Source organism: Talaromyces amestolkiae (genome assembly GCF_001896365.1).
Source record: "Talaromyces amestolkiae strain CIB chromosome Unknown scaffold4.1, whole genome shotgun sequence".
In the NCBI taxonomy this organism is placed as follows: domain Eukaryota; kingdom Fungi; phylum Ascomycota; class Eurotiomycetes; order Eurotiales; family Trichocomaceae; genus Talaromyces; species Talaromyces amestolkiae.
Window position 1 is genome coordinate 539,221 of NW_024468040.1, and position 12,828 is coordinate 552,048.

Sequence of the window (12,828 nt, forward strand, 5' to 3'; positions counted from 1 at the left end):
CATTATGTGAGCCGGCGGGCTCTCAGGGCTGGTCGCAAATTTTATTTCAGTTCCAATGCCATACTCGATCATTAATCCTTATTCCTTGAGTTCTGACTCACAATAAATTGTCATGCATTGGTAGCATGCACTAAGACTTGAAACCTACAAAATTGCTGGAATTATCAGCAATATATGTCCAGGAATAACATCCGGCCAACATGTCGTCTAAAATTAGAATTGAACGTACATGTATGTAATGCCCGAATACACCTGGGCACCGTGAAAGTTTTCTTTATCCACTGAAGAACATTGGACAAAAAAGACGTTGAAAGTAAATTTTCTCCCAGGTCAGTGGGCAAACTCCTCATCTTCATCGATCTGATATTTGGAAAATTTACTAGCAGGAACCTCTTTCTGGAACATGATATCCATCTCACCAAAGGTGCGATCCTCGGTTTCCGGCAAGCGAAATTATGCCCAAGTCGCATTCAAGAATGCAGAGCCTCCCCAGAAGAATGCCTATAATTATATTCGTTAGATCTATAATATGACACGACTTCAACCCACAAATATACTTACAGTCTTTCCACGAGCATTCCAGGCAGTGGGTTACACGAAATATGGCTCCAATACAGCAGCCAAAATGTTTCCGAAATATGAAGTATTCGCCGACAATCCGGTCTGCCCGTAGATAAAAGTTCCGCTGGGGTTATTACATGTAGTACTTTCTGGAGTCATCCCGCATGAATCAGTCCTTGTCTTCCTGGGTACAATTCTGCCTTTGTGCTTGCTATTGGAAGAATCGTACCGCCAGCGGTGGATACGCTAGATATTGAAATTGCTGCTCATTATAGACATGATCTCGTAACAAACAATAAAATCAAAACATGCAAAGTAGCCTTTCCATATGCTTAATCACAGTCTGAGTACCAAAATTTAGAAGCCAAATCGAGCCATGTGCTCATGTTGTTAAAATTTCCATATCGACAAATCCCATTTACTTTCAATGTTGGATGGACTGCCACTTTGAATGATCGATTGGTGGGGTCATTCGTTCGGATACAAAAGTAGAGATCGAATGGATATAGTCGGGCCGAAAAGTCGATATTGTCAATGTCATGTAATGTCATGTAATCGTATATATATAAAAAATCCGTAAGTTGTTCATGCCTTCGTCACCAGCCAGACGGCCACGCTCAGTGTCATGCTGACACCCGTGTACAACGCAACTTCTGACCATGTAATCTCGGAATCGTCTCCGATACTGTCGATTAACTTGCTAGATGAATTGAACATCTCGCTTTTATCGGGAAATTGCCTACAAAACAATGAGTTTATACATCAAATCATCAGGAGGGTTGTCTTGGAAATACCCAGCAATTCAAAGCGATTTGATGTTCATTTCAGTAAATGTCATATGCTTGGAAACAGAATTTCCAGCGGGGTGGCCAGCTGACTTATATAGTCAGCACCTCAGTCCATTAAGATCGAAATAAAGACTCTTTGTCTGCAACCCACAATAGTAACCTGCAAATGCCGCTACATACGTATGATGATCGAACAGTGGGCAGCCCCCAATTTTCTACATCTCCATAAATGGAATCGTGTCCACTCTAAACTAGAAATAGTTTTTGGCCCCTTGCTTTGTTATCTGCGTATGACTGGACGGTACCTCGGTAGAAAGGATGCGACCCTAACCTTCAAATCCGTAATCAATGCAACCTGACCTTTTTCTAAAGGTACTACACTATAGATTAGGAATTTCAAGCTATTATGCGACCAGTAAAGCAATTCTTCACGACTCTCAAGCCTCTTAATATCCGCAGACAAGTCACGTGACGTAATATGCCCTAACATATTTTTATCTCTCAGTCTCGCGACTTGTGGCTTCTCATTACCGACGATTGAATAAAAAATTCTTTCTTAGAAGTTTAATCTAACTGATTCTTATGTGTTAGTAATGCGGGGATCGTACACGGTCTTCACAGTTGACCTGCGGTCAATTTTTACTATTGCCCAACGCAACTGGACAGGTAATCGGAGAATGAGGTTTTGGGATCGAGTAATTCGACTACTCGGTATCCATATGATGTTAGAGGCTACCTGATGATGTAGGGGTAGTTGATGTTCTGCTTAAGTTAACAGTACGCTTTGAGCGATATGACGTTTTCGGTATAATGTGCTACCTTACTGTAAGCGGAAGCTTAAATATTTCGAATGGCTGCAAAGATTCAATGCAAGATTTTGGAATCCAGCTATCCATGGTATAAATAAGCCGTGTATCGTGGAGGATCTGTACTCAAGATTGTATGTAACCTTCTTGATTTATGACTTCTTAACCCGGATGATATCACATGGATGACTTAAAGCTTTGATCTCTTTGTTCGCCTAGGGCTGTAGATGGTCTATTTAAGGCATTTTTGGATTCGTAAGCTTACATATATGATGGTATTGGGCTTATGGGAGTAGGGCTACATTTACGCGAATACGAGTGCTCTTATATTGTTATATTTTGCAAACCCCTGGTTCGGATACCAACTCCCATAACGAGAACCTAGAGATGATCTCCATATGTACATTAGGGATATCTGACATCATCTAGTAGATTTATTTATCAAATATTTCGGGGTCCTTCAATTTTGAGTGTACCAAGTAGTATCAGCACCGTTCCACCAAGTAACGATTGCGGCGGAGTCATTTTCCTGGCTTATTCCAATTCGCAGGCCGTAGCATGAATACATGTATCAATAAGAACGGAATGCTTCTTTGTGGTGATCAAAAAGTTGCGCACTTCCACCACTAACATGACTCTTCTCTTTGTACAATGCACAATCATAGGAGACTAGTTATTTAGACACCCTCTAGCAAGTTCTTTTCGCATTTTTGGAAGCCGGTTAACACAGAGCGCAACACAGAAATGAGCATTCGGTTCTATGATTGGGTTGCGCAGGTACAGGTAGTAGCTGTTGTCTGACTCGGGTACATAAAGGCCTTTTTACCTCGTGTATGAACCTTTCTTTGTGTATTCAATATTCTTTGTGTATTTGATATATTGACTACACAAAGAAAACTGTATGCAAGCTGCAGTATCAATGTAGATCCCCTCTCTCCTCACTGTTTTTCTCGATTTGCAGGGTTTCTCAATTTACAAGATCTAAGTGGGAGCTTCAATGCCTCAGGATATAGATAAGCTCTCTCCCACCTCAGCAATTCTTGCCATGACGGTCAGAATTTATCTCTCAGTTTATTATCGAGCGACATTTGTTCCTTAGCCAGGAAGCAATGGGATTTTTCACCTTGATAGGTCAGATGGAAATACCGTCTTGGCCTATTCTCTTCCTGGATGCATCTGGTCTCTATACATTACACCTAGCAGTTACTGCTATATACAATATCTGGTTCCATCCTCTCGCGAAATTTCCTGGTCCCAAAATCGCTGCCATCGGCCCTTGGTACGAGTTTTACTACGATGTGATCAAGGACGGACGATACCTTTGGGAAATTGAAAAGATGCACGACAGATATGGTAAGTACTTGTTCTAGGTTGCACATAATGAACAACAATTTGTCTCATGGTAGAAAGGACCCATTGTCCGCGTCAACGCGCACGAGCTCCACATCAAAGATGTAACATACTACTCAGAGGTATACAGTGGCAGTACCCGCAAGGTCAATAAGGATGCCAGCTCAACTGACGGATTTGGTATACCAACCTCCGCCGCAACTACCATCGACCATGACCATCACCGAGCACGCCGTAGTTATATAAACAAGTACTTCGCCAAGCGTAACATGACAGCGCTTGAGCCCATTGTGCAGGAACGTCTCGATAGATTGTGCTCACGTATTGACGAAAAGCTCAGATCCGGCGAGACGCTCAATCTAGACGGCTGCTTCTCTGCATTGACAGCCGATGTCATCACCGTTCTCTTCTACGGTAACAACTTTGATTACTTGGGCTCTCCAGATTTCCGATTTGTCATCCGTGATGCCTTCCTGGGTGTGTCTAAGATGTACAACCTTGCCCGCTTCATCCCTCTTGCCGTTAAGGCCCTCAAATCAATGCCCCTGTCAGTAATCCGCTTGATCGCGCCAACGGTAGCTGAGCTTGAGCGGGTGCGTGAGAGTATTGCGGAGAACGGATACAGGAAATTCCATGCCGGTAAATGGGATGCCGAGGAAAAGAAATCGGTTATTGTCTCAGCCCTGAATGATGAGAGTATACCGCCTGCCGAACGCACTGTTGACCGTTTGGTTGACGAGGGGACTGTCATCCTCTTTGCCGGTACCGATACTTCGGCTCGCTCGCTCGCGATTACGATGTACTATCTGCTCAGCAGTCCAGACTGTTTAGCCCGAATGCGCCATGAACTGGAGACTTCTCTGCCCTTGAACAAGGACCATGTCTATTCCCTCGCACAGCTTGAGAAATTGCCGTACTTGGTAAGCCTTGTTCTGGATTTTGTAGCTATACTTACTAATACCGAGTATCAGACTGCAGTCCTTCAAGAAGGCTTCCGTCTTTCCTTTGGGCCTGTCAGCCGTATGCCCCGAATCGCGACTCAGGACTCACTCGAGTATAAGGAATGGAGTATCCCACCAGGAGTATGCTTTCACTTCATATCTGACTCTTCCGTTGCTAATATACAGGCGAAACACAGACTGCAGTCAGCATGTCCACCATGTTCATGCACCTTGACGAAAACATCTACCCCAATCCCACCAAATTCGATCCCGAGCGATGGATTCGCGCAACCGAGCAGGGAGTCAATCTGAATAAATACCTCACAACCTTCTCAAAAGGAAGCAGAAACTGCCTTGGTATGAAGTAAGTTCTACTTTCTCGAAACCAATCCCATGTAGACAAGAAAGTGATACATGAATGTACTAATGTTATACGTCAACAGCATGGCCTATGCTGAGTTCTACATGACCCTAGCCCGGATTGTACTAACGTACGACATGGAGCTATACAACACCACGGACAAGGATATTGAGATTCATCATGCCTGTATGGTAGGTTATCCGAAAAAGTCCAAAGATCCTGACTTTGGTCAGGTTATTGTCAAGGTTATTGGAAGGAGGGCCCTGCCAGATACGATCTAATAGTTGGTCACTGGATTGTCTATCTCTATACTCTAGGTGCTGTTTAGACTGTGGACTTATATTCTGGCTGCAGATAGTATCTAGGTAGGAGGGTGATGACTCTAGGAAGGGATAATTTCGCCGACAAAGGGTGTAGCGAGTGCTTTTACCCAATGACTGATGATAGATCACATAGCATGTTTGTAAAGAAGTTGACTTTGTTAATTTCGTCGCTGGAATGAGCTAATTCGTATTGCGTTCTTCGAGAAGCATGGCACTGTTTTTTCACTTGTACAGGTAGATCGCATACCATAGACGGTACATGAGTGTACGACACTTTACAACCGTAAGAAATTTCCCAGGGGGTATCAGATGCTTCCGCTATGACATGCCATTCAGTATTACTCGGATCGCACCATATAAACATAATATGATTACTGGTCAGCTTGGTCTGGGCGTAGTTGGCTAATGAACTTCGGGAGTGCTGTGAGGCTCTAATCACATTTTAACGAGTAGATGATCGAGACTTGGGAGATATAATCCGAAGTTTCCGATTCAATTCTCGCAACGGGTAATTGCGCTCGCTAATTGTCGAGATAATCTTGAAAAGATCAGGAAGAAAGTAGAAGAGAAAGACTGTGGGTCGTATACTTTCTACAAAAGGGCAGATCGGGATCATGGTATACCCACTTTTGCGTATGTTCAATCATAAATCTGTGTGTTCATATTGCGCTCTAAAGGCGTCAAGCCATACATCAACACTTCAACATCAACAGACCAACATACAAAAGAAACAAATTGAAGACGCCGCTAACACCATACAAAATGAATCATTAACATCATCATTAATGACCACCGGTAGTAGGAAGACCCAAAAAGACCTTGAACGAGTCGTAGCTGGATGGTCGTTAGTGTGCATCATTCACCCAAGGGATTCAGGAACTTACATCAACCACTGGAAACCAGTCAAGGTACCCAACATGGCAATACGGACTGGCAGACCGTTCCACAGTCCACTGAAACCGATCTTGCTGTAGATACGGGATACAGCAGTCATCGCGCCCTCGCCAGCTACAACCCAACCATTAGTAAGTTGATCCTAGCTTCTTCAAGAGAGACGACAGAAAACATACCCTTTCGTTCAGCATTCAATTTACTAACCATCACATCCGCCGGATGACTAACAATCGCACACAGAATACCGGCAATATAACCACCCGCAAAACTGACACCCGTCTGCGTCAAGCGACTATAACTCTCCTTAGGACCACCCAACCCCCTATAGATCATATTGACCACTTCCTCAAATGTCGCGAACTTGGTCATGGTATAAGGAATCTGTCGTGCCCAGAGAGGATACAACCCTTTATACAGCCCTCCAAACCCATCTTGAGCTACAGCTTTACTCCATCCTTCGCGTAAAGTTGAAGCATAGGGTGGTAGGGTAGTTTGCATACGAACTTTGATAGCTTCAAGCGGGCAGAGAGCCATATCCGCAAAGAATTCTGCACTGGCGCTGGCACCGAGGTAGACGAGTGTGCGGTTCGTGTTGGGGAAAAGTTGTTCGCCGTACCAGTACTTGAATACTTCGTAGAGACCGTATTTACCGGCTCCCTGCAAGGAGTAACCGACAAAGGTGGGCGACCATCCAAAAAAGACGCCACGGACACCTTCCTTTGCGAAGATGGAGCGCCAGGCGGAGAGGTTGGATTTATAGATGTTGGGGTCGACTTGACGGCGGCATTTGACAAGGTCGAGGGGTGTGACGGCTGTGTGTGTTGGGCCTTTCTCTGCTGTTAGTTCGATTCATTAAGAAGTTCCTGGTGTATACGAACCGCAAGCTAGAATCGTTAGCCATGAAATACATCTGTCAGGAGCTGCGGTAACATACCGATAATACCGCCCAAAGCACAGCTGGTAAAATACTTTGTAGAATAAGGCTCAATCTTGCCAAAGGGCAAGCTCTTTTCTTTAGTCGCCATTTTGATCAACGTATGTGAAGTACGTCGGGTCTAACCTAAACAATTAGCCGCTCCTCGAACTGAACAGCAAAAAAAGTAACAAAAAGAATGTATATGAACAAGGACGGTGAGAGAGATATTGGGGAAGCCGTACTTATAAGCCGAGTCTAGCGTAACCAAACCTCAGGAACAGCCTACGTCAGTACCCTTGTCTATAGATAAGGTGGACCGACCATACGTACCACTACTATGAAAGTCTCGGAACAATACCAAAAGCTTAGACAGAGACAAATCGGCACGCTCAGACCGATTGAGACGACGAAGAAGCGAGCCGATGCATCCGAAGGGAAAGAAGGAATTGTTGGTGATGTTCTCGATCTGCCCAAACAGGGCCTATGACGCAAGCGGATGCCGCTAGGGCACTGATAAGAAAAGCACGTGATATCATCGCATTCATACACTTCACAACTTAAAGAGAAGATTATATGTTTATAATATATTATATATAAGTAAAAGAAGATTGCTCCTGCTGCTGCAAGTCGACAGCCCCCGCCATCTTCGACGCCAACTTGATCCCCATCGCGTCCAGCCGATACAGCGCCTCGCGCGCCTGCAATCTTTGCTTCGGCGTGGAAAAGTGCGACGTCAGTACGTGCCAGAACGGCCAGAGCAATTCATATCCTTCAATTGCCTTGACTCTTGTATTCGAATTCTCGTTATGGGTTTGCGGGAACGGGACGCCGCTGGAGTCGACGTCCCCGAGACTATAGGGCATGCTGCGGCAGATGTCGACGATCATGTTTTGCACGATTTCGTAGGGTGTGCTTTGCGATAGAATCGACGAAGATGGCGATGCTGATGCTGATGTTTGAGAACTATAAATTGGCGTGTTTGCCGGGTTGGTCATGTCGATGATGTCGGCCGTATGCCACATCGAAAGACCGCCCTCGTTCACTGCCTCCATCCGTGTGTGTATTTTTTCTATAATTGTCTGTAGGATAATTCGCGAACAACGATAGAAATTCCACAGCGTAGCAGCCGAAACACTGACGCAGGTAATCAGTGCTTCGCCCGTGGTCGAGTATACAACCCGCGGCAGCCACTGATCGGGAACACATCGACACCAGAGACTCAATTCCTCGTCTAGAGACTGTGCGCGCGATAAATCATTTACTAGATCCTCGAGGCTGAGATCTGCAATGTTGTATCTTGGATTCCCGTCGCTCAGTAACGCGGGGACATCGAGGACGAATTGGCTCAGTTTCGTGACGATGCCCATTAGGCTCTGTAACGGGTCGGAATGGTCGAAAAGATCAATCAAGAAATGTAGATCGAGTTTTGGCTGTGCGCCAAGGCCAAGGATTTGAATTTGCTATACCTGTCAGCCATTTGCTTTCACTGTATCTGATGATTTAGACTCACCAACTGCGTATACGCAAAATTGAACAAACACCGGCTATACTTCCCATCCAACCTCCTATACGTATGCAACCTAGCCACCAACTCTAGGCCTGCCGTATGCGAGCTTTCCAACTGCGCCCTTTCGCCATTAATATCCTCAAATATGACCAGCAACAATATCGTCGCCAGCGTGCTATCCTGCACTTTCTCTACGGGCATTGAGAGCGCTTCTTTCAGTCCGTGAAGCGCTAGGCCGTAGCGTTGTCTGCCTTTAAGAGCGAGATGGCGATCGTGCGACTCGTTGGCGTATGAGGTCAACGCAGCCGCTTCAACGGCCCAGCGGAGACAGGAAGATGGACTTCCCGCTACCTCATTTTCACGACAGAGCACGTATAGTAACGGAATCGACTCTAAAGCGCCCGGCAGCGAGTCCGGCGTTCGTTGCGTCGTATACTGATCGAAGAAGTAGCACAGCGCGCGATCATCCATGCTCGCATCCGCGAGCCAGCGCGGTTTGGGTATTAAGGCCAATCCATCCTCCTCATTATCGTTATCGCCGGAAGCCTCACTCCCTACGTTCATTTGGTATTGATGTTGTTGTTGAGCGTCTATCAACGACGACCGCCATTTCCGCGACGCAAACGATTTATCCTGAAGAACAACTGGGGGCCGATAGCCGGGACATGTCTTGCCATATATCTCGCAATTGCGGCATCCAGGCCGCGCTTCGTCGCACTATCCCCATCGATCGATCAGTTAGCCTCAAGTTCGTAGGAAATGAGGGCGGGGGGGAAGGCGCAAACCTTGATTTTCCGTCGACGACACAGGTAACAGCCAGTACTGGGCTTCCCACTATATACCATCGTAATATTCACATAGGCTCGTTCAAATGCTATAAATTATATATTATAAAAGGTCGGAATGGAGTCACCGAGTCGTGCGGGGACGGGGATGCATGATCGGTCTTCTTCGTTGATAGCTTTGCGCGCGACGCTGCGATAATCGTATTGGATAGATAAAGTTGTGTGTGAGATCAAGTCGAGCGTAGTAAGCGTTAGGTCAATAGGGGCGCGACTGCACTGGGAATTAGACTGCAATGTTGTGTAAAAAGTGTTGTAGTCGATGAAAGATAGTTGTCTGCCTAGAACAATGGCTTGAGAGTCTTGTATGTACCCAGGCTAGTTCCGCCGCCCCCATTTTATCATCACTCTTATCGGAGATAACTCCCCCACGTTGATCTACGTTGGATATGTACTAAGTAGACTTACAGTAGATGTGAAATTAAATGCATGGAATGATTCAGGTATTTGTAAATCAATACATGATACCGCCATATACCCGGCCAAAGGCACTAGAAATATTCAGACTACTGAACTTTGCACTAGTCGAGACCAGATCAGTCGTTTCAATAACATAAAGAAAGCATGAACGCTAATGTGATGATGAATGTATGTAATCAAGAAAGTCCATGTCGTGGGTGGGTATTCAGACAGAAACAAAAAGAGCGTCACTTCAAATGAAAGACCTCCAATGCAGAGTGCTATGTTGTATGAAGGGTGGTGTCGTAAGTCGTTTAATGATGGGGGGCGTCGGTCATGGCTTGGTCGCCCAACTCGCCTAGAGATATTGATGGAGGTGGTTCTGATGCTGTGACGGGCTGGTGCGGATAGTGGTGCATTTCTTCGTCTTCGGTTGGTCGTAGGCCGGGAGTGCTTGATGCACTTTCGATCACTGTACTATCTGCAAATAATTCTTCAGGAGGTGGTGCAAATGACCAGACCTGTACTCATTAGCACGGCGCAATTTCAAAGCAAAGGCAACGTACCTCCATCACGGTGCGGCCGGACCGGCTGGCCATTATCACCGCTTTTTCTTCTTCAAATGCAACTCTCCAGACAGCCTCGGCTGGCGTGGATAGTTCTCGCAGTAACTGACCGGTCTTCAAATCCCAAACCTTTACTCGCCCATCGCTTCCACCGCTAACAATGCGAGTGCTATCAAATTGCAGGCTGGTTACGCTGTTGTCATGAGCTGCCAGCCGGTGGATTGGTGCCATGCGCGTTAACGACCAAACTCGTACGGATCCATCAGATCCACCAGTAACCAAAGTATCGCCTCTCATCTGTAATTGTCCAACTAATGAAGTATGCCCTTGGAGGATTGCATGACACTGTCCGGTGTTTGGGTCCCAGATACGCACACTCGTATCCAAACTACCCGTTGCAATTCGCCGGCCGTCAAACGCGATAGCATAAATCTGGCTGAAGTGACCGGACAGCGTCCTCAAACATCGACCTTCTGAAATACTCCAAATACGTGCCGTTGTGTCATAGCTACCGGAAACCACCAAATCGCCGTGGATGCCTAGACACCTGACACTAGCTTGATGGCCCACCAATACACCTCGACAATTACCAGTGACCAAATCCCATATCCTTAGAGTTGTATCCCTCGACCCTGAAATGGCTGTATTCTTATCCGACATTTTCAAACATCGTACCGTCGAGGTGTGACCGCGTAATAAATGCGTGCATGCTCTTGAAATTGGTTAGTAAAAGCAAGTGGATGATGACCGACATGCTCACCCTGTTGCCATGTTCCAGACTCGCACTTCTCGATCGCAACCACCGCTGACGAGTAGATCGTCCCAGGGGACCATAGCCCATACGCCCATAACGTGTCCTTCCAACGTTTTTTGATTTCCGCCGTTTGTGTCATAGACGTGAATCTTTGCGTTATCCAGTGCGACTACAATATATTTGTGCGTCAAGTGTAGACTCGTCACAACGCCTTGATCCGGAGTGACATGTTTCTGTGTGCAGTGGCCGCCTTTGTTCCATGCCGACTCGACCATATATTTCTTTTTGAAATGCGTGCGATATGACGCCGGCTGCACGCGACGCTTCCGATTCGACGTGGAAAACGGCGGCGGCCACGATGACTCCAGGGGAAGGTCTGTAGACATGCTGCTTACGCTATCAGCAGCCGATGAGGTCGATTTTCTTCTCCTCCAAGGTTGGAAGGGCTGTTGCTGATAATCGCTGATCGAACTCAGGAAGGACAATCGTCGGCCGCTATGGAATGGGTCGACAAAGTCACGATCATCGTCTGACGGCCTTCTATAAACGTATGCATGTTTATCGCATAGGTGCTTCCAAGTTATATCGTCGTTAATAAGTTCGTGCCACCGCTTCGATACCTGTGATGCTCGAGCGAGAGTTTTGGGATCGTCGACAAACGAGAGAACCTATCATCCACCATGAGTATGCAACAAGATGCAAACTTCTCAGCCTGCTCAGAACTCACCCTTAAACATATTTCATTCGGAAAAGACAAAAACGGATCCTTCCTCAACCGCGGACTAATGAAACTCGAAATAAAACTGAGCTGCTGATTATCGCACAGATTCAAAATATCCACCAAGAACTTTTGTTTCTGGGCACTGCCCATCGAGCTGAAATGTATCTGAGCCTTGAGCAACAAACTGTCATCCTCATCTTCGTCGTCCACCTCGTGGCCGCCACCGCCGCCCAGACTAGACTGCCAATTTGAGACTGTATGATGCGGAGTCGGACTCGGTGCTGGCGTTGGCGGCGATGCTGGTGCGGATGGGAGCAGGTTACTAGGAAGAGGCGATGCAGATTTATTCGGGGTAGGTAGAGGTTTTGGATGGTGGTTGTTGTTGTGACTGGTAGTATTATTGTCGGACGAGATGTCCTTGCCTCCTGCGGGCATGCGAGACGGCATATCGGTCAGTGATTGAGGTACGCTGCGAGGAATATTATTCTCGTGGTCGCCGGCCGCAGCATCTCGTAGCGATGCTCGACGCTGGCCTAACGAGGGCGGCGGTGTATACCGCGCAGCCATGAGTTGGGGAACGGGGACGTTGAGGGGGTGGATTATAACGAGAGGCGGTAGACTATGAGGCGTTGCCAGAACACAAAATCTGCATCAAAACGAAATCTTGCTGTAGGTGCGTGTTATACGGCAAGGAGCTGGACAGGAGCTCATGGGCGCAACGGTGTGGTATCTGGTCGCTCGTTGGATGACTGCACGATGGACCGAAACGGTGAGGCAAGCCAAGTGTGGAGTCTTTGAGGAGCGTAGGAATAATTTCCGGATATGCAAATGCCAATGGCCAAAGTTGCAGCAGACAAAGCGGGTCGCCGACGGTCCAAGAAAACAAAGAGTACTCAGAATAGCAGTTTCTGCAAGATGTCCATCGTCGTCGTCGTCGTCGTGAAAATACAGTATGGAGAAAAGAGGAGTGAAAGAAAGAGCGGGCGGAGAAGCGACGGATGCGATTATTGCGCCGTTACTAATCAGCCTGCCACCTATCACCTTCGTATTCTGCCCTTTTCACTGAAGAAAGACTCGGACGATGTCAGTGGCTGCTCGA

The 12,828-nt window shown here is 46.6% G+C and overlaps 3 protein-coding genes across 3 annotated transcripts; 1 reads left to right on the forward strand and 2 right to left on the reverse strand.

Moving 5' to 3' along the window:
• Nucleotides 1-3,264: 3,264 nt before the first annotated feature.
• On the forward strand, nucleotides 3,265-5,088 carry BHQ10_002771 (uncharacterized protein; the record flags this gene model as incomplete). The annotated part of the gene is made up of 5 exons (XM_040874953.1): nucleotides 3,265-3,508; nucleotides 3,566-4,425; nucleotides 4,477-4,587; nucleotides 4,644-4,810; nucleotides 4,890-5,088. The coding sequence occupies 5 exons, from the start codon at nucleotides 3,265-3,267 to the stop codon at nucleotides 5,086-5,088; spliced, it is 1,581 nt and encodes a 526-aa protein (XP_040731275.1).
• An 824-nt stretch (nucleotides 5,089-5,912) lies between these two features.
• On the reverse strand, nucleotides 5,913-7,049 carry BHQ10_002772 (uncharacterized protein; the record flags this gene model as incomplete). The annotated part of the gene is made up of 4 exons (XM_040874954.1): nucleotides 5,913-5,964; nucleotides 6,015-6,138; nucleotides 6,201-6,860; nucleotides 6,959-7,049. 4 exons carry the CDS (start codon nucleotides 7,047-7,049, stop codon nucleotides 5,913-5,915), a joined length of 927 nt encoding a protein of 308 aa, XP_040731276.1.
• A 478-nt stretch (nucleotides 7,050-7,527) lies between these two features.
• Nucleotides 7,528-12,296, reverse strand: BHQ10_002773 (uncharacterized protein; the record flags this gene model as incomplete). The annotated part of the gene is made up of 5 exons (XM_040874955.1): nucleotides 7,528-8,400; nucleotides 8,451-9,164; nucleotides 10,255-10,690; nucleotides 11,015-11,676; nucleotides 11,736-12,296. The coding sequence occupies 5 exons, from the start codon at nucleotides 12,294-12,296 to the stop codon at nucleotides 7,528-7,530; spliced, it is 3,246 nt and encodes a 1,081-aa protein (XP_040731277.1).
• Nucleotides 12,297-12,828: the final 532 nt, after the last annotated feature.